The sequence below is a fragment of the Euleptes europaea genome, chromosome 1 (assembly GCF_029931775.1).
Source record: "Euleptes europaea isolate rEulEur1 chromosome 1, rEulEur1.hap1, whole genome shotgun sequence".
Taxonomy (NCBI): Eukaryota; Metazoa; Chordata; class Lepidosauria; order Squamata; family Sphaerodactylidae; genus Euleptes; species Euleptes europaea.
In genome coordinates, this window is record NC_079312.1 from 85,891,055 (window position 1) to 85,918,713 (window position 27,659).

General features: G+C 44.4%; 1 protein-coding gene across 1 annotated transcript; it reads left to right on the forward strand.

The window, feature by feature from the left end:
- Positions 1-1,291: 1,291 nt before the first annotated feature.
- SPARC (secreted protein acidic and cysteine rich) lies at positions 1,292-14,893 on the forward strand. The gene is made up of 9 exons (XM_056866917.1): positions 1,292-1,355; positions 2,756-2,809; positions 3,426-3,510; positions 5,222-5,343; positions 7,205-7,325; positions 11,036-11,169; positions 11,841-11,989; positions 13,184-13,332; positions 14,574-14,893. Exons 1-9 carry the CDS (start codon positions 1,299-1,301, stop codon positions 14,600-14,602), a joined length of 900 nt encoding a protein of 299 aa, XP_056722895.1. The 5' UTR covers positions 1,292-1,298; the 3' UTR covers positions 14,603-14,893.
- Positions 14,894-27,659: the final 12,766 nt, after the last annotated feature.

A 27,659-nucleotide genomic window follows, 5' to 3' on the forward strand; every position in this document is an offset into this window, starting at 1 on the left:
AATGCGGCTACATATTCTAGTCCCTCGCCTCCAAACACCACATCCTGTATTACCCCTGGGATCTTCTGCAAGTAGAGACAGGATTGCTCTGTTTGTATTCTCCCAGCTATGGTATTCTAATTTTTTCCCTGCAGCTGCAACATTCTTCTATCTGGTGTTGAAAGACTGGCCGTCACATACTGAATTGCATGACATTTCAAAGGAGATTTGTGAAAATGTAAATTCCACAAAGAGGTGGGGGGTGGGGAATGGTTCTCTTTAAACTTGTGGAAACTATTCCCCTCCCCATAAGGAAAAAACTCAGTAATGTCGCAATCCTAAACTGAGTTACACTCTCAGTGGGCTTTGAAGGGTGTAATTTTGCTTAGGATAGCTGTAATCCTAAACAAGATTCCAAGCCCGTTGAACAAGGTATTACTATTTGCATTAGCAGAGATCAGCTGACAAATGATATGTTGAAGGGTATAACGAAGATTGCCAGATCCTCTGCTGGGGATGGTTCCTACAACTCTGAATCTTCCATCCCCCCCCCCATTCTTTTTTGTCTGCTTGCTGTGGGACAAAATTGGAGTCCTAGGCGCAGCAGGGTGACAGCTGAGGACCAACTGATGACCTGAGTGGCACAGCAGTTTTGGCCTTACATAGGATTGCCAACCTCTAGGTGATGGCTGGAGATCTCCCGCTGTTACAACTGATCTCCAGGTGACAGAGATCAGTTCACCTGGAGAAAATGGCCACTTTGGAAGGTGGACTCTATGGCATTATACCCCATTGAAATCCCTCCCCAAACCCCACCCTTCTCAGGCTCAACCCCCAAAATCTCCAGGTATTTCCCAACCTGGAGCTGGCAACTCTAGCCTTACAGCAGGATCCAAAGGGGCACTAAGCAAGGGCATTTACCTCTCTAAGTGTGTTTAGGACTTCAGCCTTCATCAGCAGCTTTATGCATTTAAAAGCATTGGTTCAGGGCCCAGAGGAGACTATTCTGGGAGTAATCTGGCTACCAGTTGCCTTCAGTGGGGTTTGTGCAGGAGTTGATAGGCACAGATTCCAATCACTTTAATTAATTTTTTTTTTTGAAGAGGAGTCCTTGGGGATGCTAATCAATGTGATAAGCTTGATGCCACCAAGACCTTAGAAACAGATAACAATTGTAATACTGTCCTGACTATTTCATGCTAACACCCATTGTTTCTATTAAAATATAGCACAAAATAAAGTAAAATAAATTCTATAAGCTATTACAGTTTAAGTCATTTTTTTTCCTTTCCTCTGCACTCCCAGGCTTCACTGAAAAGATGCAGGCTTGGATTTTCTTCCTCCTCTGCCTGGCAGGGAAAGCCCTGGCAGCACCGGTAAGTAATAAAACTATCTCTTTCTTAAAATAGATTTCCTTGCTCCTGCTCCATAGCAGCATTTGCAGATCATATAAAAGCAGAAGTTTCAGGGTCTAAATACACATCATGGGGTTGCCACTTTGGGACCTTGATTGTAGGGGAGTTACAGGAAATGCTCACAGGGTGATGCCCGATTTATGCAGCAGCAGGTGGGCATGTAGATTAAGTGCTTGACTTCTCTGAGACTGGTTTTAAAGACCGTGGTTCACGCTACATGTCTACCTGAGCACAGAAAGACTTTTCACACACAAACGCTGCTCCGACCTCCACACTTTCCTGCTATGTTTCCGCTGCATTTCTGTAGGAAGAATGGCTTGTGGAAAGAGGCCCCTCAGGCTCACCTCTGCAGTCAGGCAGGCTGGGAGTGAAGCAACACCAACAGCCGCAGAAGGAGCTTGATGTCTGGCTCAGAGAATGGAAATTGTCTGATATTGCTCACTTCGTTTCATAACTGAGGCTCAATGACTACTGAGCAATAGGGAAGAAAGCCAATGGCCAATGCCTCCTTCCTCACCAGCCTAGAGGTAAAAAACGGTTGAATTTCTGTGTGCCACACCATCATTTAAAAGCCCAGGATCTCTGTCAGGAAATAAAGGTGGCAACCTTGTGTGCTAAATGCAAGAGCCTGCTTGTGAACCAGGCAGTGGTCAGAATCTGCTTTTCAGCAACACATGATGTTCAAGATAAGTCTGGTCTAGGATACTCGAAAAGAAGAAGTGTGGGTTTTTTTATACCCCACTTTTCTTTGCCTTTAAGGAGTCTCAAAGTGGTTTACAATCACCGTCCCTTCCCCTCCCCACAACAGGCACCTTGTGAGGTAGGTGGGGCTGAGAGAATTCTGAGGGAACAGTGACTAGGGTTGCCAGGTCCTCCCTCTCCACCAGCGGGAGATTTTGGGAGCGGGGTTGGGTGGTTGCGTGCACGTGGCTGTGCGTGATGTGAGTGGCAAAGTGTCCCATTGTGATGCGGCGCTTCTGGGAGTAAACCCGGCAGTGACGTAAGCACATCATGCACGGCTGCCACTCCGAGTAGCCTGCTGGATTGGCGGGCAATTGCCCGCAGGTTCCAGCAATCTAGCAACCCTAACTGTGACTGGCCCAAGGTCACCCAGCAGTCTTCATGTGGAGGAGCTGAGAATCAAACTCGGTTCACCAGATTAGAGTTCACCGATCTTAACCACTATGCCTCACTGGCTCTTGAGTGTCTTCAACATGAGATAAGATAAGGCCACTTTCCAAACCAAAGTGACCTAAGGAGCCTACTGACTAACTCCCATCTACCAGAGAGCAGGGAGTGAAAAAGAAGGAACTGGTGGCGCAGAAGAATGGGAAACATTACCTCTTTTTGCTTACTTACAGCAGGAAGATGTGTCAGAAGATATGTATGTAGTGGCAGAAGATCCTGTAACGGAGGTAAGATATTACACAATACTGACTCCCTTTCATTTCTGACCTGCAGCATTCCCCATGCATGCCATCATAATTGGCCCGAAGCATCAATTGTCAAATTCAGTCCTCATCCCTTTGATCAGAAACAAAGACTGTGCAAATACAACATAAAGATAACCAGCACTGGCCCCACTTCTTTTTATCTTTCCTCTCGACTGATCCAGGGGGAAACTCAATTTGTTGTCATATCCCTAAGATAGCAAGGTCTGCGCCAAAGAGTATCTAGGTCGCATTCCCTCCCCCCTCCGCACACTTTCCCTTACACAGCTCCCCTGTATAGAACAAAGGAAGAAAGCTGCAGTCAAGCACAATTACCCCCATGCAACAATTGGCAGGAGGCGGGTGGAGCAAAATTCACTTTGCCTGGGACTTTGATATAGCATTAGCTTTCAAGAAAATTAGCTCTATTGATAATTAGACGTTGCCAATATTTAGAATTAGCAACTAAGAACTGAAAAATCCCCTGGCTCCGGCCTTCCTGGGCTTTTACTAATGATGTGCATTTATGGATTTGGCATCCATGTTGCAGAAGTCAATAAGAGCACAGTTCTAACTGATCTTTTCCCATTTTCCTATTCAGGAGCCTGTAGGCGTTAACCCAGTTCAGGTGGAGGTTGGCGAATTTGAAGAGCCCACTGTGGATGTGGAGGAGGTGGCTTCTGAACGTAAGTGGTCTCACATCTAATACCAAGTGCCTCTGCTTAAAAGCAAAAGCCTACTTCAGACATGATCAGCAGGGTTGCCAGGTTCCTCTTTGCCACCGGCTGGAGGTTTTGGGGGTGGAGCCTGAGGAGGACAGGGTTTTGGGAGGGGAGGGACTTCAGTGCCATAGAGTCCAGTTACCAAAGCAGCCATTTTCTCCAGGTGAACTGATCTCAATCGGCTGGAGATCAGTTATAATAGCAGGAGATCTCCAGCTAGACTGGCCCTTGAACTGACCACAAATGTTCCCAGTGGAAGGCCACTGGCAGCCAGAAGGAAGCTGAGCAGAGGAGTCCCTGCAATACATTATACCAGGAACAGATATTGGGGAGACAAAACTGGCAATAGTCACCATGTAATGTGTAAAGAGGTGCTCTAGAGAGAGGGAAAATCCCATAATTTCAAAGTGGAGCAGAAAGAAAATGTGTGTGACTAACACATGGTGCAGGAAGCTCCAAAAGGAAAAGTTGCCTGTCTGTTGGGGGGGGGGGGATGCTGAGTTTTCCCTGTCATGAAGACCGTAATTATAGATTGCAGTGGTGATGAGGAAACATTCCCTGTCACCATTCTTTGTATGGAATAAGATACTCCTAATATAAGATCTCAGGTGGTCTGCAAAGAAAGATTCCCACTGGGACATAGTGTAGAGGTCAACCATGAACACATGAACCTGCCTTATACTGAATCAGACCATCAGTCTATTAAGCTTAGTTGTTGCTTGATGTGACTGACAGAGTCTCTCCAAGGTTTCACGTAGAGGTCATTCATATCATTTACTACCTGATCCTTTTCTTAAAACTAGAGATGCCAGAGGCTGAACTTGGTTAATTCCAACTAGTCCTGGTGTAGACTGAACTGTTCTTGGTTATCTTCTAGTTGTCTGATGGCATAACAAATTAGTTAATTATGAAATGTGTGGTAGCTTGTCTGCAGGACCATGATATAACGTTTTATTTTGTGCACCGTGACTGACATTTCTTCTTGTGGAGTCATATTGAATTCTCAAGGTGCCCCTATCATTCCCTATCTTCGTAAATAGGGCAGAATAGGCTTAGAATAGACAGCATTGGGGACTTGAAATGATTCCTCACCAAAACCTACCAGGGACAATGGCTATTCGTGTTCGTGTGGACACTGGCAGCAGAAAACAGAGGTCATTGTCTTCAGAGATCATATTCCTTCTGTAGGAACCTTTAAACGGCAAGGAGGGAAATTTCTCATTTGAAAAGAAAGTGGGGAGAAGTGGCCATGCAGGGCATACTTCCTCTGAGGCTAATGAAATTTTCAGCCATGATTTCCCCCCCCACACACACACACACACTAATACCCACTTTTTAAAGATGTATTGGTCAACCAGATGGCAAAGATTTGAAGTACATTAGATGTATGATTGAACGTCTGCCATTTATAATTTAATTTGCTAACCAAATAGAGGGGTTCTGGTCGTTTTCTTATAACCTTAGCCTGTCACAAATGCAAAATAACTGACTGTGTCTTATTGCATAAACATTCTTGTTAGTATGTCTTTCATCCAATGAGCCAAACAAACACTAAATTGGACATTTCAGACATGGATGTTTGTGAAAAGGCTGAGAGTATATCTCTATGATTAGAGCTCCAGTTTTTTATGAGGCACTTTTTGGCTTCTCACATTGCTTTTCTGATCCCACTTAGACCCCTGCCAGAACCATCACTGCAAGCATGGCAAAGTCTGTGAAGTGGATGAAGAAAACAACCCTATGTGTGTCTGCCAGAATCCTTCCAACTGCCCGCCCAGCACTGCAGTGTTTGAGAAGGTGAGAAGAGACTTTATGAGTGAACCCAGGGGCAATATAACAAAAAGGCAAAAAAACAACAACCCTGAAACCCTAGGAACAGTGACAGCATGGAACTCTCAGGTTCTATATGTGTGTTACACAGAGCTAGTGGATGCTCCTATTTTGAGGTTGCTCCTATGAAGCTCCCAGTAATATGTGCAATTCTGGTATGTAGCCACATTATCCACCCTAATCATATGAACAGAAATTTCAGATGTTACTGGGAGCAATTGCAGCATGGCTGACCATGAGATGACAAGAGTCACTGGAAAAGACAATCATGCTAGGAAAAGTTGAAGGCAGCAGAAAAAAAGATAGACTGACTCAATCAAGGAAACCAGGGCCCTCAGTTTACGAGACCTGAGCAAGGCTGCTAAAGATAGGACGTTTTGGAGGACTTTCATTCATAGGGTTGCCATGAGCTGGAAGTGTCTTGATGGCATCTAGCACACAAACACACTCTGGCAAACATACGCACAAGGCCTTGGTCATAGGTCTAAAGGTAGTCAGTCTTGGTGATCCAAGAGTCAAGACTACAGTGATCAAAATAGGACATATTTGGCTGAGGAAGAATGCATGTTGATCAAAGTAGTGGATAAGATCCTCAGAGAACTGAAGACTGCAGTACCTCTCTTGGCTGTTGCCTGTCTTGACTAGTGAAATCTGTCCAGCCTGATTCATCTATGTTGCTGACAGCTGTGGCAAATAGATTACTAGAGGAGGGTTGTCCGTTTATGAAGATGCCCTCCCTGGACCCAGATGATCTGAATAACTGTAGGCTGTTGTCATATTTGCATTTCTTAAGCTTGGTGATCAAACAGCTCCAGGAATTCTTGGATAAGGTGTATTTTCTGGGCACACACTAGTCTGGTTTCAGAGCAACGTTAGCACTGGTTGCCCTGGCTCTGTATTTAGAGATGGGCAGAGACTAACTGCATATTCTTCTGAACCCTTTGGTGGTTTTTGATCTAATACACGATCAAATCCTTGTGGATCTCCTGAGGCAAATGAGAGTGGCACAACAGGAACTGCTTGGCATGCTTATGCTCCTACCTGACTGGCCAGTGCCAGCGTGTCCTATGGGAGAATACAAGGTTACATCTTGTCCCAGAGGTTCTTTGTCATCTATATGCAGCTTCAGGGGGAGATCATTCATCAGTCTGTAGTGTGATTATATACTGGTTACATCCCACTTTATTTTTCATTTTCATCAAATCCAGAAGCTGGAATGAATGCTTAGAGGAGGTTTGGGGCTATATGAGGGCCAACTAGGGTTAATCCAGAAAATACATGTTTATGACACTGGATCTCAAGAATAAATAATTTAACCAGTTCTGGATGGGGTGACACTTTCCCTAAAGAGGGAAATGTGCTACATCTCTAAAGGGTGGACACCAGTACAAAGAAGGTCGAACTCTGTGACCTCATAGATGAGTCACGGCTTCTTTGTAATGTTGCCCACACTCTAAAATATGCTTGCATCAGAAGTATTAATGGCAATTTCTTTCTTGGGGTTCTTGTCATTGGCCAGTGCGGGCTCTTCAGTGTTGTCTGAAAGTTTTGACTTGATGCTCATATTTTTAAAAACACTGACAGTTGTTGATAGCCTCTTAAATGTGTATTTGTGAGTGTTGATTTTTGGAAATTGTTTTTAATGTTTTTTGAATGTTGCACACTGCTTTGAGTGTCACTTTGGCAGTTGAGAAGTAGTATAGAAATGTTATTAAAATACCAATAGCCTTCTTCTGCAATCTCTGTCTAACAGAGAGAAAAAAGTGGATCCTCACCACATTTGAGCACTTTCTTATTTCTAATGCAACTACTCTCTTTTTTTGCAAAGGTATGTGGTACTGACAACAAGACCTATGACAGCTCCTGCCACTTCTTTGCCACCAAATGCGCTTTGGAGGGGACCAAGAAGGGACACAAGCTCCACCTGGACTACATTGGACCTTGCAAATGTAAGTTTTCATCCTTGGGCTGAAGGGCAATTGGATTAGAAAGTAACTTATCAATAATTTAGTTATAGGCTCTGGGCTCTGGCATCCATGTGATCTAAGGAATAACCAAAATAATTTCCATGTTGTCCTAAGATAAGCGAGCATGGGACTCTACAGGGATGTGTATAACAAATGTGAGTCACAAGGAGTTGTATAACTGGAACTTATATCCCTCAAACATTAGATTTAAAATTACGCTTCTCAAGATCAAAGGATCAAGGAGCTTCTAAGGGATAAAGGAAAGGAAAGGATAACTGGAACGTGGATAACTTGGAGTCTGGGAGAGGGGGGAGGAGAAATCCAATTCTTCCCCATCATCTCACCAATAATACTGTGGAGTTGTTTTGAGCTCAGGTTTCAGGGAAGAGGCGAGACTCCAGAGTGCTTCGAGAACAAAGCTGCAGCTTTTACTGAATATAAATTTTGCCCTTACAACAAACATGCATCACTCACCAAATGACTGGCCAGGCGAGGGTCCTTTCATGCTGATCGATCAGGAGAGAAGCTTCAAGGGAGGATCTCTCCTTTCTGTGTCTTCTGGATTAAACAGCTTTCCCCCCTCCACCCTGTCTTCCTATCAGTGCCTCCTGGCAATGTAGGGTCACACTGGCACCCAGGGGTTTTCTGCCCTAGATGGACATTCTGGCACGCTCCTACTCAGGCCTATGATTTCCTTGCCTCAGCATCCTGATGGGGTGACTTCCAGTCTCAGAAAATACATCACCAGATCCACATCAGTGTTTCTCTGCATGTCTGTGTGCCATTCCCAGTACTAAAGTGACACATGTAGGTTCTCACTAGAGTCTGGGGTGCTTCTTACGTCAAGATAATGGTGATAATGGTGACCAAATGGTTGCACAAATGCCCTTTCGTATTCCTTGGTTACAAATATCAATCAGAGCCACCAACCTGGTCTAGAGAGGTATGAGATTGCTTCTAATTAGCAAGCATTTTCCAGCATGACTAACAAGTATAGCTGGAAAACAAGCTGAATAAATCACAAACAGGATTCCCTGCCAAAATTCTGAGCTGGAGGGGCATGGAGTTACATCAGGTCACAACACAAACTTTACAGTCAAAGTTGCTCTGTTGTACTTGGCATTGGCAGGATATTCTAAACACATGAAGCTGCCTTATACTGAATCAGACCTTTGGTCCATCAAAGTCAGTATTGTCTACTCAGACTGAAGTAGCTCTCCAGGGTCCCAGGCAGAGGTGCTTCACATCACATCCTAACTCCGTGTTGGCGAACCTATGGCACGGGTGCCACTTCCGGCACGCGTAGCCCTTTCTGCCGGCACGCACGGTTCCTCCAAGCCACTGGTCTTTCCGGCTCTGCCCCACCCTGGATGGGGGAGGCTGTAGCCCAGGGGTGGGGAACCTCCGACATGACTGGCGGTGGCCCCCGGACTCTCCCACAGAAGCTGCCGCCATTGCCACCGCTGGAGCGTGCGCGGCCAGCCAGGCGGGTGGGAGAGCGGGGAACAGAAGCTGAGCGCTCACACTCGGCATGGCCGGCGGCTTCTCCGGCGCCCTCTGAGCCTGTGCCGGCGAAGGGGCATGGCTGGTCGGTGGGTGCGAAGGAGGCGCCCTCTGCCCCACCCTGCTCGCCTCTCACAAGCGTGCTGCCGCGCCCCACCGAGTGGCAAATCCAAGGCAAAACCTCCCATGCATAAATGGCCTCTTTCTTTTTCTGTCTCCCTCTGTCCTTTTCTTTCTCTCCCTTGCTCCATTTCTTTCTCCCTTTCTCTCTCTTTTTCTTTCTTTCTCTCCCTCCCTTCCTTCCCTTTCCCCCTCCCTTCCCTTCTTTCCTTCCTTCCTTCCTTCTTTCCCTCCAGTGGCTTCTCCGGCACCCTCTGGGTCTGTGCGGGCGGAGGGGCGTGCAGTCCTATTCCACCTTTGAAGTGCCCACAAGCTATCCTCCAAACACCTTTCCATTTGTCTTGAAATGTAGAGAGAAAACACTAAGGAACTAGTTGCCAATCTCCAGGTACTAGCTGGAGATCTGCTATTACAGGTGATCTCCAACCAAAAGAGATCAGTTCCCCTGGAAAAAATTGCCACTTTGGCAATTGGACTCTATGGCACTGAAGTCCTTCCCCAAACCCCGCCCTCCTCAGGCGCCACCCCAAAAACCTCCCACTCATGGCGAAGAGGAACTTGGCAACCCTAGCCTCTCCCTCTGGGCCCCCTCTGGGGGTGGTATTCAGGTTAAATTGCCGCATTGGCACTCGGCGATAAATAAGTGGGTTTTTGGTTGCAGTTTGGGCACTCGGTCTCTAAAAGGTTCGCCATCACTGTCCTAACTGATCTTACTAGCTGCATATGGCAGGAACTGAACCTGGGACTTTTTACACGTCAAGCAGATACTCTACCACTGACCCACAGCCCCTCCCCAATTTTCAGCTTTACGAAGTCTCACCTTTTAAAACAAAAAGGAGCTTCTGCAACGAAGAAAACACATTAGCTGCAATCTTATGCAGTAATTCCATTTAAACTCATTAATTTCTATGGCCTTGAGACTGAAGTAGCTCTGTGTAGGATTGCACTATAAGTCCCCCAGTCTTTAGACAGTGGTGGCCAACAATAAGTCCAGTTAAACCTATGTCAATTTTAAAAGCAGTTCAAGCACTGGCCCCATTGCTTAGTGACTGAGTCAGAGAAACTTTGTGCTTTCAGCATATGTGTTTTGGCTACACATGTGTTCGCTAACCATGAAACATTTGCTCAAACGTGTGCTCAAATTAATGGAATTCCGGGGCTGGTCCACAGATCAAGGGAGTTGGTATGTTTTTGCTCTCACCAGCAATGTTATATTCTGCTATTTGTGGAAGAAGGGCAGCCTTTTGTAGCTAGGCTGGAAAGGGAGCTTGTATCTGAACTATGACATGAATGTGGCCCTAGGACTCAGCAGTCTGAACATGAGAATTGTGTGTTTGAGTATGGAGTATGAAACAGCTTTCCCAAAACCTCTGATAGCACTTGAAGTTCCTTAGAAGTTCCATTGGGCAGGACAGGTGAGGGAGATGAGACTTGTTTCTGGAGTGTCCATATTGACCTACGCAGCTAAGGTCCCAAGACAAGAGGCTAGTGAGTGTCTCCTCTCTCACTGACATTCAGGTTATTTCCTGCAGCGTGCATTTCAGTGATCAGGCAGCCCCATTAGGGGCATTCTGTCCTTCTCAGAGCAGGAAGGAACAGCTAGCTGAAGAAGGGAAGTGCAAACTCTTTAGTTCCCTTGGCCTACAATGGGGAGGAGCCTATAGGGATTTCTATTAATAGGTTCTACCTGCTCAGCCTTCACCTGGTTATAACATACTGCATGCACAGCGTTGTCCATTAATAGAATTTTGTGCTGAGTTTGTGGAAGAAGCTGAATCTGGGTCTCTCGAAATGTTGTAGTTGTCTAAACCTAAACTTAAAGTCTGTTCTGATAGCTTAGGGATGCAAAAAGTCAGTACGTTGCCTTGAATAACATTGCACCACAAAACAAAATCAAAACCAGGAACTCATGAAAACTGTTGTGGAAGGTAGCCATGTGTTGCTACACGATGCAAGGAGGATCACAGGGCGTTCTGGAAGCAGGTCTAGCTGGAAGCACTTGTCTAGTATAGCTTGGGAAGTTACTATGGGGAAGACTGGACTAACTGACTAATCTGGTTGGATTTCAGTAATTCCTGACTGCCATGATGCTGAGCTGGGTGAATTCCCTCTGCGTATGCGTGACTGGCTGAAGAACGTACTGGTCACCTTGTATGAACGTGATGAAAACAACAATCTGCTGACTGAGAAGCAGAAGCTCAGGGTAAGCAACAGCAACATATAAGCACACACCCACAGTGTATTCTGTCTACAGAACTGGGGGGGGGGGGGTACACCTCCACGGTGAACATATAGGGTCAAGATCTACCTACCCCATCTCACCAAGACCCACACTGCCTACTGAGAGCCAACTGACCACAGAACACACAGCTATTTCACACTTTGTGTTATTCAAAATGTGCACCTACATTTTTGAGGGTAAGCCTAAATTTTTTAAAAGCATCCAACAAAAGTGCCTTTGCATAAGCAAGTGTTATTCCAGTACACCCATCGGCACCAGATCTCTGTCAAATGTCCAGTCATGGCAAACCCACATGTGTTGTCACATAATGTGTAAAATGCCATTATCTGCCCAAACATGAAGCACAACATAGTTAAAAAAAATCCTTTCCATAGACAGCATCACCCATGTGGACCTTTCCACTGCTGAAAAAAATGCATTCTGTCAGTGATTCCAGATGGAAACTTGTCTTGGGAAAGCAGGGCATGCGTCAAATCCCATTCTCCACATTTGTGCCAAAGGTTTTTATAGTACAGCCTCCTTTCAGTGCTCTTTTTGCCCTGTTCCAGAATTATTTCTTTTTTCCAGGAGAGAAGGTATAACTGCTGTTGCAGACTATTTAAAAAAAATGGAAATTTTATCTTGCTGGACAGGTGAAGAAGATCCACGAGAATGAAAAGCGGCTGGAAGCTGGTGACCACACCATGGAGCTGCTGGCCCGTGACTTTGAGAAGAATTACAACATGTACATCTTCCCTGTGCACTGGCAATTTGGTCAGCTTGACCAGCATCCTGTTGATGGGTATGTACCTGCGTGCTTATAAAAAGGAAAGGTTCTTCCCCTGGCCTCTGATAAGCCTTGGCAGATAATCCACATCCATTCGAGTAATTTGTTTTCAAACATTAGGGCTTCAACCAAGATGGACAGGCCAGTGGCTAAATGAATTCTTTGGGACCTGAGAGGGTTGAGTCCAAAATGAACCCACTCATCTCCTGCCATGACTTATCAGTTTTGTCTTGAGAGCTGGTTTTAACTTGCCATGATGATAATGCAAATCAGATCTCGTTCAGATCCCAGTATCTCTGGCTAAATAAGGATCAACTAGTAGGCAGTATGAAAGACCTTTACCTGAGACTTTGGAGAGCTACTGTCAGTCAGAGTAGACAATATGGACCAGCATTTCTCAACCTTTGTACCCTTGTGGAACCCTTGAAATAATATTCATGTCTCAGGGATCCCCAGATATGATTACATATGATTTACATATGATTCATCACTATTTCACACTGAACCCCTAGTGATTTCTTGGGGAACCCTAGGGTTCCGGGGAACCCTGGTTGAGAAACACTGATATGGACCATCAAAGAACAATGATTCACCTCTACATGAGGTAGTGTCATGTGTTCAAAATTCCTATACCAGTTTTCCCATGCCCCACATTGGGGCCAATGGTATTCATGTGGGATATTCTGAAATGTTTCATTCTCCCATGTACTTCCCTCATTCCATACATGACTGAGTAGCATGAGTTACAGCCATGAGGCACCAGCACTTATGCTGCTCGTAACATATGAATCAGGATCCCGCTACAAGGAAGAACTTGCCATTAGCCACAAGAATGAAAAAGTGAGTAGGTGAAAACGTGGGAACCCACAATGGCTTAAATTGCTGCCATGGATTGATGTAGTATAGACTGAACTCATTATTCGTGTGCTTGTTGGTTTGATAGGGCTGCAAATCCTGGAAGCAGAGCACTTCCCATTGAACAGACAGGGGAACTACCCCAATCTTTAAACAAAGAGTATAAATTGGTGGAAGTGGCAGTTGGGTGTGATGAGATCGTCATCTGCTTTTTCCTGCGAGTGCCTTCAAGGCTAATCCCACTCCAACTCACTGATGCCATCATTTTGAACAAATGGAAGGAAGGAAGAAATTCTTCCCACCTAACCTTGTGGGATATTCTGTGTATTGTGATCATCTTGTCATCTCTTTCAGGTACCTGTCCCATACTGAGCTGGCCCCATTGAGAGCTCCTCTCATCCCCATGGAGCACTGCACCACTCGCTTCTTTGAGACTTGTGATCTAGATGGTGACAAGTACATTGCCCTGGAGGAGTGGGCCAGCTGCTTTGGCATTAAGGAGAGTAAGTACCATGATCCTTGCTAAACCACAGCTGAGAAGATGCTAGAGAAAAATGCAGCCACTAACCCCAGGTATCGCATGATGAGTCTAGCTAACCACAAGCATTAGAGATAGGTGTCAAGAACAAAAAAAAAGATATCAATTAGGTAATTTCTGGCAATACTCTTGGTGAGCATTGGCTATACTAACACTCTGGAATTACTTGTGGTTCTCTTGACACTCTAAGGGCACTTTCACACATGCCAAATAAGGCACTTTCAATCCACTTTGAAGCTGGATTTTACTGTGTGAAATGGCAAACTCCACTTGCAAACAATCATTAAAGTGCATTGAAAGTGGATTGAAAGTGAATTGTAAGTGTCCATTATATCTTTTACCTGTATCCTACTCTTGCTCTGAGAAGTTCAGAGCAGCTTACATTTGATTTCTAGCAAACATAAAACAGCAATTAAACTGCATTCAACTCAATTTATATACATGAATCACAAAGTAGTCACAAAGTATTCAGCATATATTTACAGCATATATTTACAGTCCATATGCACTAGCAATGAAGTGCACCATAATATTTACAGTCCGTATGCACTAGCAGTGAAGTGCACCGTAAGGTCCTGAATCAGGAATTGTTTCCTGTGTCCAAGAGGTAAAGTTAGTTGTCTTTTCACTTCAACAGAAGACCGGTATCCTTTCTGTTTTGGCTTGTCACAGCCTTCCTCATTTGATTTCTAGGCAATCTTCCTTCCAGGCAGTTTACAGAGCAAGAATCATTTAACTTCAGTCACTGATTTCAGTGGGCTCAGACTGGAATATCTCCATTGAGGATTATGCCGTAAACATCTTCACATAGTCCCAAAGTAAGGTTGAAAGGCAAATGACGCAGCAGCCTTCCTGAAGTCAATTGGATCTAGCCCTGGGTCTAATCAGTGCCTGGACAGGGGATCCACAGGGAAATCCGTGCATGCTACCTTGATGTCTCCAATGGAAAAAAGATACAATAAAAATATTATAGTTAATCAATACACCCACCAATTTGTTGTGTGCTAATCAGCCAAGTACTTGCTTCTTTCTTATCCCTTAGCCCGTTTGGATTGGGAGGGGGGCTATGTCTGAATCCTGAACCATTCAACTATTGGCTTAACTAATCACTAATAATTAGAAAAGGTAATCTGGGAGCCACAGTAAGATTGACTGGATTCGTGTAAGAGAGACTCTGTTCTTATATGATCTCTTCTTCTTTTGCAGAGGATATTGACAAGGATCTCGTGATCTAAACCTTCCTCATCTGTTACCAACAACTCCACGTTTCCTTTCATTTTTTAACCGTTTGGGGTTTTTTTGTTTGTGTTACTGGGGACAAGGTGCTAATATAGATCTAAACGTATATATTAACGGTGCTAAAAAAGAGACAGAAATTTGTTGTTAGTAGCCTAATCTATACCACTAGATTACCCTGCTCACGCCTGTGTGTTTCTGTCAGGCCTTTGATTTGATCATACCAGTACAGGGACAAATCTGTTTCTGTTCGAAGTTATCTACATCATCTTCTGACCCACTCATTTTCTGCTGTTGTTTTTTTTAAAATCCTTCATATGGCTTTGGCTATTTAACTCTCAGGCTAAAGTATTCCAGACCATTAATTCCTTAATTTCTAGAAGGGAACTAAGGGAAGGTGTACCAAAAAGTGTGTTGGGAGATTGGGCTTTCCAAAGCCAAGAGATGCAACTGTACAGGAAAAGTTTAGGTGACTTGGATTTTATTCACTAGTAGGATGGAAAGAGAGGGCAGTGAAAGAAGCCTGCAAAGGGCAATTTTATAAATCCCATCCTTTTTGAATGTAGCAAAATTGGACACATGCTCCTACAAAAAGAATGATTAGAGAGAGAGAGAGAGAGAGAGCAGTCAAGATGTCTGAAAAAAAAAGTCTTGTACAACCCCCCCCCTAAAAATAAAACGTTAAAAATGCTACCTGCTTCACTGATACTGAGTGATGTATTCTTCATTGCTGTATTTCCTTTGCTTAAAAAATTAGATTTGGTGCTGATCTCTGTTTGGTGGTGATTTGTTTACTTGATCTTCCTGCTGTGATTCATTTGTAACTGAGAAACATGGCGAGGGACAAAAAAACTTTCCCCCTTATTATGCATTCAACCACATTGGTGTACAGTATCTCATAAAGGCAGTTTAAATATACTTATATTGGTTTTCTGAATTGATGGATGGTCATGTAAAAAGGCTGATGGTCGGTTGTACTTCAACCTTTCTGCATTTCACAAAGGCTGGTATGATTTTGGTCTTACTTTCATACCCATGACTTTTTTGAAATACCCATGTGCTTTGGGGGACACTTTTAGAAATGATGTTTCTACTCAGAAAGGCATGTGTACTATAGTTTGTTAAGCATCTACACTTGGGTTGATACTTAAAATGTGGGAGGGTGGGTGGGAAATTTCTTCAAAAGAAGGATACCTTCAATAGCAAAAAAGAAAAGAAAAAGGGGGATATAGGACTCACATGTTGAGAATTCTTTTACTTCTGAATGTTCCCTCTGCCACTTGTCCCTACAATGTTACCACAGTTTGAACAGTCAAAATAATCGTTGAAATCACTATGCTAAATGAGACTGAAAATGTATCTGTGGTGTCTCCTCTTAAGTTTCAAGTCAGCCTCATCTCTGAATCACATATAAGGCCCTCTGCAGTGGCCTGAAACGTGTATCATTGCACTCCTTGTGAAAAATCCTTTATCTTATATTTGGCGAATTTGGTAAAAACTGTGAGTCTGACTGAGAAACAGGACTACAGAGCTCATTGTTTATATGCTTGCTCTGCTGAATCCAGGTGAGATCTTTCATTAATATATAAACCTTCAAGACCTACCTGCATTCCAGATATTCATTGACTATTGTTTCCTTATCCCCAGAACCCCATTAAAGGTAACTCTGTGAAAGTCCTGGCACTTCCTAACAGGATTCTTCATCTCCGTGACAAACTACAATTCCCAGGACTGTCTGGAGGAATTCATGACATTGGTATAAAACCAATATGAAGTGTTTAGGTTAGATGTATCCGGGCAGGCCCATTCCTGAAGAGGGGCAGGGGAGATCTGCGGCGGCTGGGAATGGCGCAGCTGGGCCACCTCCTCTGAGGCTTCCTGGCCGCTGCGGAGGGAAAAAGCACAGTTTAAAATAATTAAAAACAAAAAAAAGGGGGAAATGCCCCACTGAACAAAGCAAGGCTGGGCCACCAAAAAAGGTGATGCAGCCATGCCACAGCTCAAGGGGGCGTTCCCAGGGTAAATGGGGTTAGGAAGCTGCCCAAAGGCGGGAACGTCTCCCCCACACCGGCACGGGTGTTCTGTTCCAGGATTTAGTTCCTGGAGTGGCTGCACTGGCAGCGGGGGCTGGCGGAGCTCCATGGCTCCCAGACGCCAGCATGTTTGCCCCCACACTACTGTAGGTACCACTTTATTCAATGATAAAGTGGCACCTTCACCAGTGCGGGGTCACACCAGCTCCTAAGGAGATTCCCCACCCCCCACCCCCGCTTGAGGATTGCAACCTTAAAGTTTAACTCTAGAGCTGTCCATATAAGTAAGCAAATACTATACCTATCCCCCCTTTCTAATTTATACTAGTGTGATTCACAGGCAGGATGGTGCTGCTGCAGTCGTCTTGTTTGTGGCTTCCTAGAGGCACCTGGTTGGCCGCTGTGTGAACAGACTGCTGGACTTGATGGGCCTTGGTCTGATCCAGCAGGGCCTTTCTTATGTTCTTATGTTCTTAAGTACTCAGTGAGATATGGAAATGAGGGCTGTCATAATATTTTATTGAGGTTTTATTTTTATTAACAGAAAGAAAAAAACAGAAAATAGAAACATAATATAATTTCCTCAAAAGAAAAAATATATACATTTAATATGTTAAACAATAAATGATAAGAACAATAATATTGAAGAATAAATGGTGATATATTAGTAAACATTGAGTGGTGATGACCATAATAATAAATCTAAGCATAAATTTCTAAAAATAATCTCCAGATACTGGGAAATAAATCCATGTATAGTTGTTGTCTACCTATTATTCTTTCAAACATTTTTTTTCTTCTAAACACTTTTTAATACAGTATAGAAAAGAAATAGTACATGGCATATACATCAATTCAGGTTCTCCCTCCTCCATTCTCCATTTTATAAAAATAGTATGAATAATATACTTTCCACTTTCAAATTCTGTGGCTGCTCTATAATTCACATAACTGGTTAATTTTGCATACTCTGCTAGTTTACTTTCCCAGTCTTCCCACCGTGGACAATCATCTGCTTTTCATTTTGTGGCAAATATAACTCTGACCGCTGTTATCATATATCTAAATAATTCTTCCAAGATTTTTGGAATATTTTCGGGCAAGATGCTCAGTAGCATAGTCTTAGCATCCATTGCTAATTTGATTTTTAAAATTTTCTGGATTTGGCCAGGCATTTCTTTCCAACACTTTTTTGTCTTTTTGCAAGTCCATAACATATGACAGAAGGTGCCGTCCAGCTCATTACACTGTCAACATTTCCCTTTATAATTCTTATCCATTTTCTCAATATCCTTTGGGCTGTCATAATGTTATGACTGATATTGTCGTAAAAATTTGTAAAGCTTAGAATGAGAAAAAGTATAGAGTACATATACTCGTATGAACTTGCAATTGGAAGCTCCAAAGGAAAGTGACGGCAGCTTGGCTTGTTTAGGATCATTTATAGGGGGGCGGAGAATGCATATTAACTTTGTTCTTCATGTGTATTGCGCGTAAAAAGTTTCTACGATTAAATGCAGGAACACATGGCATGGAAAGTTTGGTATAAATCAGGCTTCAGTCATAAATGTAAAAAGTTTTACACATCTCAGCTGATACTACATAGTCCATCCAAAAGTCCAGTAACAGTATAAGCATCCTTCTCTGAGAAGGGCAATGGCAGACAGCAGATAGGTCAGTGCAAAGAAGCCATAAGTGGAGGCCTCTTTTTGGCTATTGCAAGATGCACCACATATTGCATTTCTGCTATAACTTGCAAATGGAATCACACAATTCTTGGCAAAAAGCCAAAGAAGGCCAGTAGCTTGGTGGTGATGTACCTGCTTTATATACAATAAGTCCCAGGTTCAATCTCTACCATTTCCATTTGAAGAGCCTCAAACAGCAGAGGCTGGGAAAGTGTTCTCCTGAAGACTCTGAGGAATCACTCGCCTTTATGCATGGCTGTTTCTCTCACGGTCACCCCTCCAACAACTTCAGGTTTTTGTTTTGATTATTCATGCCGTTTCTGACCGTCAGAGGTCACCTTGCTCTCCCCCTGTGTTTCCCCGCATTTTCAACTTTGGGATTAAACAGGTCGCTGCAAACACAGGCAGAATGCGGGCAAACAGGGAGAGCGAGGCATCCTCTGACAGTCGGAAACGGCATGCATAATCAAAACAAAGATCCGAAGTAGTTGGAGGGGTGACCATGAGGGAAACAGCCATGCATAAAAGACCACTGTTGGCCATAGACCGTATCCAACTAATGGCCCAACTGAGTATGACAGTTTCATATGTTCGCAGGCTGCCTTTTTCATTAAAAAAAAACCCAGTGCAATATAGTGAATAAAGTGACAGATGAGAATTGAGCAGACCTGGGTTCAATCCCCACCCGACCATGAAACTCACTGGGAGGCCCTGGGTAAATTACTCAGTGTCAACTTAACTGGTACCCCACAGGGCTGTTATTAGGACACAATGCAGGGTGAGAATAACGCTTCTTTGAGTTCCTTGGAGGAAAGACGGGATCTAAATGCAAGCTTCTCACTTGCCTTAAAAGCCCCTTGGTGGGGTCACCATAAGTCAGCTGCGACTTGTCGGCACTTTACATACAGGGCAACATGCTGTTACCTGAAATTCTCCTTTAATTGGGGAAATAGCTGAGCACACGGTAACTATAATATTTATAAAGCAGGATGCAACCAACTATACCACAGCCCATAACTGTGACCTTAGAATAACAACAGAGGCAAGTTTATGTTTTTCAAGCATTCAAGCAGATGTTAGGACAGCTTATACATCTCTCCATGGAGGAGACATCTGACTCCCCTCCTCACACATTACAGCAGTGACTGCTTCTTGTAATGTGAGGAGAAGCCATAGCAGAGTGGAGAGGGGCTGTAATTCACACAGAATTTCCTCTCACATTCTGAAAACTCTAATTTTCAAACGTAGTAAACATAACTGGAAAGGAAAACAAACTTGGTGTTATAAAAACAGATGGCATTGGTTATTTTGGTCAGTGCAAAGTCCCAAGTGTTAGCTTGGGACTCCCATCTCCTTGGTAAACCATTCTGCCACCACTAGTTAGTCAAGGATATAAAACTGTCAGTGTTTATTTCCCTCTAGCTACATCATCTCCAATTCTCATGTATGCTGGCATTCTGAGCACCAATACCTGGTGAATAGCCCATTCACTGAGCCTAAAAATCCCAAAGGTACATATAACCAAGGACAAGAAACAGCAAGAGAGACTTGTGGGAAGAACAGATTAGGGAAGGGAGAACCATGTATGCCACTCTGAGCACCTTAGAGGAGGAACAGCATGAAAATGTGCTAGAGAGTTCACACACTTGCTCAAGTTCAAACCCGTGCTCAGTCACAAAGCTCACTGGTTTATCTCTGTTAGCCTAACCTTCCTCACAGGGTTGTTGCAGATAAAACAGCAGAGAGAATCTTGCAAGGCACCTTGAGCACCTTAGAAGGAGGGAGGATAAGATGTATAAGTATGCACAGGGTGTGCTAAGATGTATGCTTATCTTTGCCAAAAGCTATGAATTTAGTGTATAAACTTCTGTAAGCTCTGCGATGGAGTGTCACGAATTCTCATCCCGGTCAAGGCAAAGAAGAGTGCATGACATGCACTATTTATATGTCAATTTGTGCACGTGTTTGTATGCACATATGCTTAGAATTCATCTCAAAAGTAAAACTAAGTTTCCTTAGAGGCAATTTTGTGGTATAGCAATGCTGTCTCACAGGGTTGTTGCAGATAAAACGGCAGAGGAGAAAATCTTGTAAGGCATCCTGAGCACCTTAGAGGAAGGGAGGATAAGATGTCTAAGTATGCAATTATATACATACACGTGTGTGTGTAGAGAGAGAGAGAAACATGGAGGGAAGACGGCATGGTATGTGTGTGTGTAAAGTGCCTTCAAGTAGCAGCCGACTTATGGCAACCCCTTTTTGGGGTTTTCATGGCAAGAGACTAGCAGAGGTGGTTTGCCAGTGCCTTCCTCTGCACAGCAACCCCGGTATTCCTTAGTGGTCCCCCATCCAAATACTTACCAGGGCTGACCCTGCTTAGCTTCTGAGATCTGACGAGATCAGGCTAGCCTGGGCCATCCAGGTCAGGGCATAGCCTGAAGTTAAGCAGGGTTGGTACTTGGCAGAGAGTCCACCAAGGAAGACTCTGCAGAGGAAGGCAATGACAAACCACCTCTGCTTCTCACTTGCCTTGAAAGCCCCTTGCTGGGGTCACCATAAGTCAGCTGCGACTTGTCGGCACTTTACATACAGGGCAACATGCTGTTACCTGAAATGCTCCTTTGATTGGGGAAATAGCTGAGCACACGGTAACTATAATATTTATAAAGTGGGATGCAACCAACTATAGCAGAGCCCGTAACTGCGACCTTAGAATAACGACAGAGGCAAGGGATTCCAAATTAACAGAGTTTATGTTTTTCAAGCATTCAAATGGTGCAACACAAACGCACAGAGAGAATCTAAGAATCAAAAGGGAGGAGAGAAGGACAATCGCCAATTTGGCAGGAGTTCGATGACGGATTATACGATATCTTTCCTGTAGAGGTGTAGTCCTGAGTTCCAGTAGACTAAGATACAGAGAAATAGAGAGGGGCGAGGGCTAGGGGTTCCCATGGACTCGACCAGCGAGGCGGGAGGGATCGTGGCCAGGCTGCGCAAAACCCAAACCAACAGAGTGAGGGCAAATATGCCAGGGAAAGACCTAAGGTAACATTATAAGTGTGGGTGACCCCAGTTATACTCTTTTCTGGGGGTGGGGTGATTGGATTACCCCTCCATGGTTCCCAGGTGACAAAAGGATTAATGGTCGGCTGCCGGGGTGGGGTGATTACACTTTGGAAAGACTATTCTAATTCCAGTGACTTGTGCAACCTGGGAGGAACCGGGAGAATCTCGATGATGAGCTTAATGATCTAAAACAATAGGAGCGATCTCGCTGTGTCCGGGGGTTGTCACTTTGCATGGTCAGAGGAGCGATTCCAGGTTGTTATCTCAATGTCTCTGGATGGCTCGCTTAATCAGTTCGATGATGCAAGGGGGGGTGTTGGTGCAGGCTACGTGCTCTAGCGCTTTCTCTGACATAGTTTCTGCTGGAACGGAGATGCACAGGAAAATGGAGTCTCTCTGGCTCACTAGAGAGGTTGACCTGGCCTCGGTTTCTCAGCTGCCGGCGGCTCAGGATACACAGGAGCGGTCGTATCAGTTTTACTGCCGCGTGTGAGAGCCTTCCCCGTAGCATTTGGGGCAAGACGCGCGGCTTGGAACAGCATGCACACGTATGCCTGGGGTTGTCATGACCAGTCCGGGAGTTTGGGGTGCTCCGTTAGGCAACAATGCACATATCAGAAGAATCAGCAACTGCCTTTCCTAAGCAGTACAACACAACACAAGCCTTTATTGGCATATAAAAAGGAAGAATATACATTGGGAAAAATCCGAGTACAAAGCCAAGGTTGATTTGGCTGATCCTAAGAAGTAAATAATCTTGAGACAGCATTGTTATGCCACAAAATTGCCTCTAAGGAAACTTAGTTTTACTTCTGAGATGAATTCTAAGCATATGTGCATACAAACATGTGCACAAATTGACATATAAATAGTACATGTCACACACTCTTCTTTGCCAGGATGAGAATTGGTGACACTCCATTGCAGAGCTAGTGCTTGCAGGAGTTTGTACACTAAGTTCACAGCTTTCGGCAAAGATAAACAGACATCTTAGCACCCCGCAATATAATAGTTACCCCATATTTCCTGTGGCCTCCACCCATACTGTCCAGCCTGCCAGCTAAGATCCTCTTGAGAGGCTGAGGTGGATGCCCACCTCAGGGCCTTTTCAGTGGTGGCACTTCACCTTTGGAACTCCCTCCCCTGGCCCCTACGTTATTTTCCTTCAGGTGCCAGGCTACATTCTTTTTTACCCAGGCTTTTAACTAAGGGTTTTTATCTCTTTAATGATTTATGGTCTCCTTCTGGCTCCAGGATCATTTTAAATTTAGCAAGGTGTATTTTAAACACAGGGGATGCAGTGGGATATGAGCATTTCAAATAAATATGTTACAGGATTCAATTACCAAACTCATTGCAAAATCAGTGAAGCCTTTGCTGACACATAACTCTGAAATCAAGATAAGAAACAGCACAATAAACAAATAGTGTCAGTGAGTATAATAGTGCCAAAAACATACAAAAATACAACAACAAACGGAAAAGACCACAGACAATATATACATTAATCAAATGCACAAAGTAGCCAACAAAGTAACAGCTAATACTTCATGATGAAATTGACATGAAATACAATGTCCATTCTCAAATAAGCAAAGATATGACAAGTAGTCATGAAAAATATGGACATTTGTATTTTCCATAGGAAAAACCCGAAGAACTGGGGGCAGAACTCCGGTAAATCCACAATAGTTCCAAGGACGTGTCGTCTAGATCATGTGACCACATTTCGCTATGGGCTTCATCAGCTATACAATCCTAAAAGACAATTCAAAAGACCCAGTGGACAATATCTTGCACCAGATCCAAAGGTTCCTTACAGAGATCTCTTGGAACTGTTGTGGATTTACCGGAGTTCTGCCCCAAGTTCTTCAGGTTTTTCCTATGGAAAATACAAATAATTGTCCATATTTTTCATGACTACTTGTCATATCTTTGCTTATTTGTGAATGGACATTGTATTTCATGTCAATTTCATCATGAAGTATTAGCTGTTACTTTGTTGGCTACTTTGTGCATTTGATTAATGTATATATTGTCTGTGGTCTTTTCTGTTTGTTATTGTATTTTTGTATGTTTTGGGCACTATTATACTCACTGACACTATTTGTTTATTGTGCTGTTTCTTATCTTGATTACTTACTTGACAGCACAGAGCCTTGCTTTCTTCAGGACACATAACTCTGAGCAACACAATCATATTGGTGCAACGAAGCAGTCTTGAATTAAGACGACATGCCTGGGAGGTTTTGCCTTGGATTTGCCGCTTTCTAGATGCACATTTTCCCCATCTGAATTCTCAAAACTCTGCATGGGGGCTTATTGTTGAGTTTTGAGAATTTGGATGCAAATCCAAGGCAAAACCTCCCATGCATAAATGGCATAATAGTAGTTGTAGCCAAACTGACGAGACTGAGGGAAGCTAGGAGCCCAGATGGAGACCCCTCCTATATCCTGTTTCTCAAGCAGTATTTTAGGAGCCTTGCCCTGAGATGTCTCCACCGTACTCCAAATGTCATGCCGCATGGATTTCCATAGCTTTGAAAAGTGGTGTGAATGTTGGAGGGGGGGCACAAAAGGTCTGAGAAACAAAGGATATATTTTCATTTGACACCCCCCTCCAGTCACACAAACACACACACACATTTCTCTCCCTAACCAACTTTATTGAGCTGGGGAAAGAAAAGGCAGACAGCAGTAAGAGGCAATCGCATAACCTGCTTACCAGCCGCTCCCTCAGAACCGAGGGTTCCCTATCTACATCTGCAGTCAAAACAAGGGCAGCGTTCCATCCAACTGAGCAGCGTTTTCAGCTCTCCCTCCAAGCTAATGACAGTCTACCAGGCAAACTCCCTCTCTTGTTCCTCCCGCTCCCCACCTCCCCTCCAGCTTTCATTCATCAGAGAAACCTTTTCCAGGCCTCCCTCCCCTCCCTGCAACCTTGTCCAGGAGTCAGCCCCAGGGAAAGGAAGAGGCAGCTCCCAGAAAGCTAGAGAGCGCCACCTCGTGGAATATTCATTCCAGGCTCTCGCACCAATGACAAACCTCCCCAAAACGGAGGCCACGTAAATGTAATCTTAATAAACAAACAAGCTGCCTCCAAATAAATAAATAAATAATACAACTACCAGCTTTTTGTGTTACCACATTTTACTATGCAAGTAAGAATTTTAAAAATAACCACTGTTTCTTCTATCCAGCTAAAATTCAGCGCATGGGGGTGGGGGGAACAACAACAGTTACGGTTATAGTTTATTAAATACAGTCACTGGCCACCATAACAACAAAAAAGAAGAAACAATCGCAATAGTAGACAATTAGCAAACCATTTCACATGACATCAGCTATCTCAATATGACAGAGCTTCGCCACTGTGTGGGAGATGGTGGTATTCTTCAAGTAAAAAGTTCACCATTAAACACTGGCATAACTCAACTGGCTAGTATATCCAGGGAACCTGGACAGCAGGGGTGAAATTAGATGATTTCTGACATCTACGTAGAATCCACAGTTCAGTAAAATATGAGCAATTGACTTGATTGCATTGGCACTGCAGGGGCATAACCGTGCCTCCATGGGCCGGGGGGGAGGGAGGGAGGGGAGGGATCCTGGGGTAATTCTTGAGAACTTCATCCCACTGAATGGGGGAAGCCAAAAGTTGGAAACAACTATACTAAGGAAAATAATTACCACTTAATACTAAAATAGAGGAAAATAATGTAAAAACTGTAAAGCAAAAATGAAAATTTTAATAATGTCTGCTTGTTGTAAGGGCAATGAAACCTCCAGGAACAATCTGGTTATATAAAGCCCCACATGCAGTGGCCCATCAGCGAAAAAGTGGTGGTCTTTCCAGTTCCCCCCTCCCCTCAGCCACTATTTCTTGCCCCAGGAAATTGATTAGTAACACTGAAGGACACTGTCCTTCAGTGTTACTCCTCTGAAGATGCCTGCCACAGCTGCTGGCGAAACGTCAGGAAAGAAAATTCCAAGACCACGGTTACACAGCCCGGATAACCTACAAGAACCGATTTGTTTTTTGTTTGAAGTAGGACTGAAAATGAACAATTATGTTTTAACAGAGTTGCATGCTCACAAGCAAATCCACAGGTGGTGTTTTGTTGGGTGCTTGCTAATATTGGCCCACATGATCTGAGTGATACAGCGTGGAGAGCCAGCGTGGTGTAGAGTGCTGGACTTTAATATGGAGAACCGGGTTTGCTTCCTCACTCCTATACAAGAAGCCTGCTGGGTGACCTTGGGCCAGTCACAGTTCTCTCAGAACTCTCTCAGCCTCACCTACCTCAGAAGTTGTGGGGAGGGGAAAGGTACTGTAAACAGTAGCGTATAGGACACCCTCTTATCTCAGGAGAGGTATCAAAGGTGTCAAAAATTGAAGGGTTGTATTGTGTGCGTAGAGAGACCATGAGGGGGTGGGGCCGTGGGCAGCGTGTGTGTGTGGGAGGAGGGTTGCAGCTGCTGACAGGCAGGTGGTGGTGGTGTGATTCCCAGTGTATTTTTTTTTAGAAAACGCACTTTCATCCTCCAGCCTGCGGGGTGGTTCATGAGCCTATGTTATGCATACCAACTTCGGGGCTGGAGTTTCCCCCAAACAAGTGATTTTTTTGACTAGGGAGAGGTTGTGGTTGTTGAAGCATGCTTTTATAGCCTGCAGACCCTCTCCCCCCTCCAAAAGCATGCCTTTCAGCTTTTTCCCAATCATGCAGCATAGGGCAGAGAGAGAGAGAGAATATTTCCCCTGCTAGAATACACAGCTAAGGATCTGTCTGAGACTTAAGCATAGATGTAGAACAGGTAGATAGAGTTTTCAGAGAAGCCCCCCCCCCCATCTAGATTTTAAAAACGTGTTTTATGGGGGCTGAAACCTATCCCAGCTCTACAGCAGAAAAAAGAACTGTTTTTAGCCCCAGGAGGGCAAAAAAACCTTTCAGAGCTCTAGAGACAGAGAAGCTGCCAGGCAGGCAGCCAGGCTGGCTGGCTGTAGGGGGACTGTGTCTAATGCAGCCCTTCCTTTCCCCTCTTTCTACAGCTGCTGTGGCAGGCAAGAGGGAGAGAGAGGGAGAGAGGGAGTGAGTGAGAGTGTGTGTGTGTGTGTGTGAGTGAGTGAGAGAGAGAGAGTAGGTATGCAGCATGACTAGCATCCATTCCAACTAATACCCGTTCTAACTAATAGCCATTCTAAGTGTGCTGTGTAGAAGCTTAAATTAGCAAGAGTGTGCTTAACACCAGCAAGGAAAAAAGCACCCTATTTGAGCCCTGTGTGCTTTGCTTTTTTTAACTGATCTTACCCCACAGCAGCTCTCTTAGTGAAAGAAAGCCAGGAGGGGCTCGCCAGGTCTATACAATGGAGGAATTGCCTCTTGGGAGGGGGAAAGAGAGAGGGAGGGAGGAGCCAGCAGGAGGTAGGGGTGTGTTTGGAAAAACACATGTGATCTGCTCCCACCTTCATTGGGGAGGGGGGAGGCACTGAATGGTTGCTCCGTCACAAGGCACAAGGGACATCCAGACAGGTGAGAGTGAGAGACAGAGGGGGGGAGAGAGAAACTGAACTTACCAGTTCTCTGCAAAAGTGCTCACAAAGTAACGCAGACATTTTTTTCCACCAAGGGAGGGGGAGGAGGAGGGGGCTGGGTGCCTAACACAGCTACAGCGAGGGGATCTGGAGGCAAGCAGGCAGGCAGGAAGGAGAGATTCCTATTCCACCTTTGATTATGAAGTGGTAATCAAGAGGTGTAGTCTCATCCTCTGGCTCCTGCGGCACAGGAGTGCTTATACAGCAGACCTTCCCCCAACCCCTCCAAACGCAAGTTCCTTGCAGGAACTTTTGAGAAAAGCAGATTTTTGCACAATAAGTCTGCAGTGGACAGAGAAAACGCCCTCCCTTCCCCCCTCAAACAAGCCCTGCAGCCCCCAAACCCCTGGTTTTTTAAAGTTTTCTTTCTTTCCCACTTTACAGCCAAGACGGCTCAAAATCTACAGCCCCTCCTTGCAAAAAAAGAAAGAAAGAAAGAAAAGAAACAAAACTGAAGAGATAGGTAGAGGGTGGGGATGGCTGCAAACGGTTTTTTTAATGCAGAACGGAGCTGATTCCTAGCCCCACTCTTTCTGTTCCTGAACAGGTAGAGAGGAACAGCAGGTCTTTCTGAGGGGGAGGGGAGAAGGGGAACTTTTACAGACACGCAGAGAGTGAGAGAGAAAGAGATACAGAGAGAGAATTTGTAAGACAAAGGCAGGGGGGCTGTGAA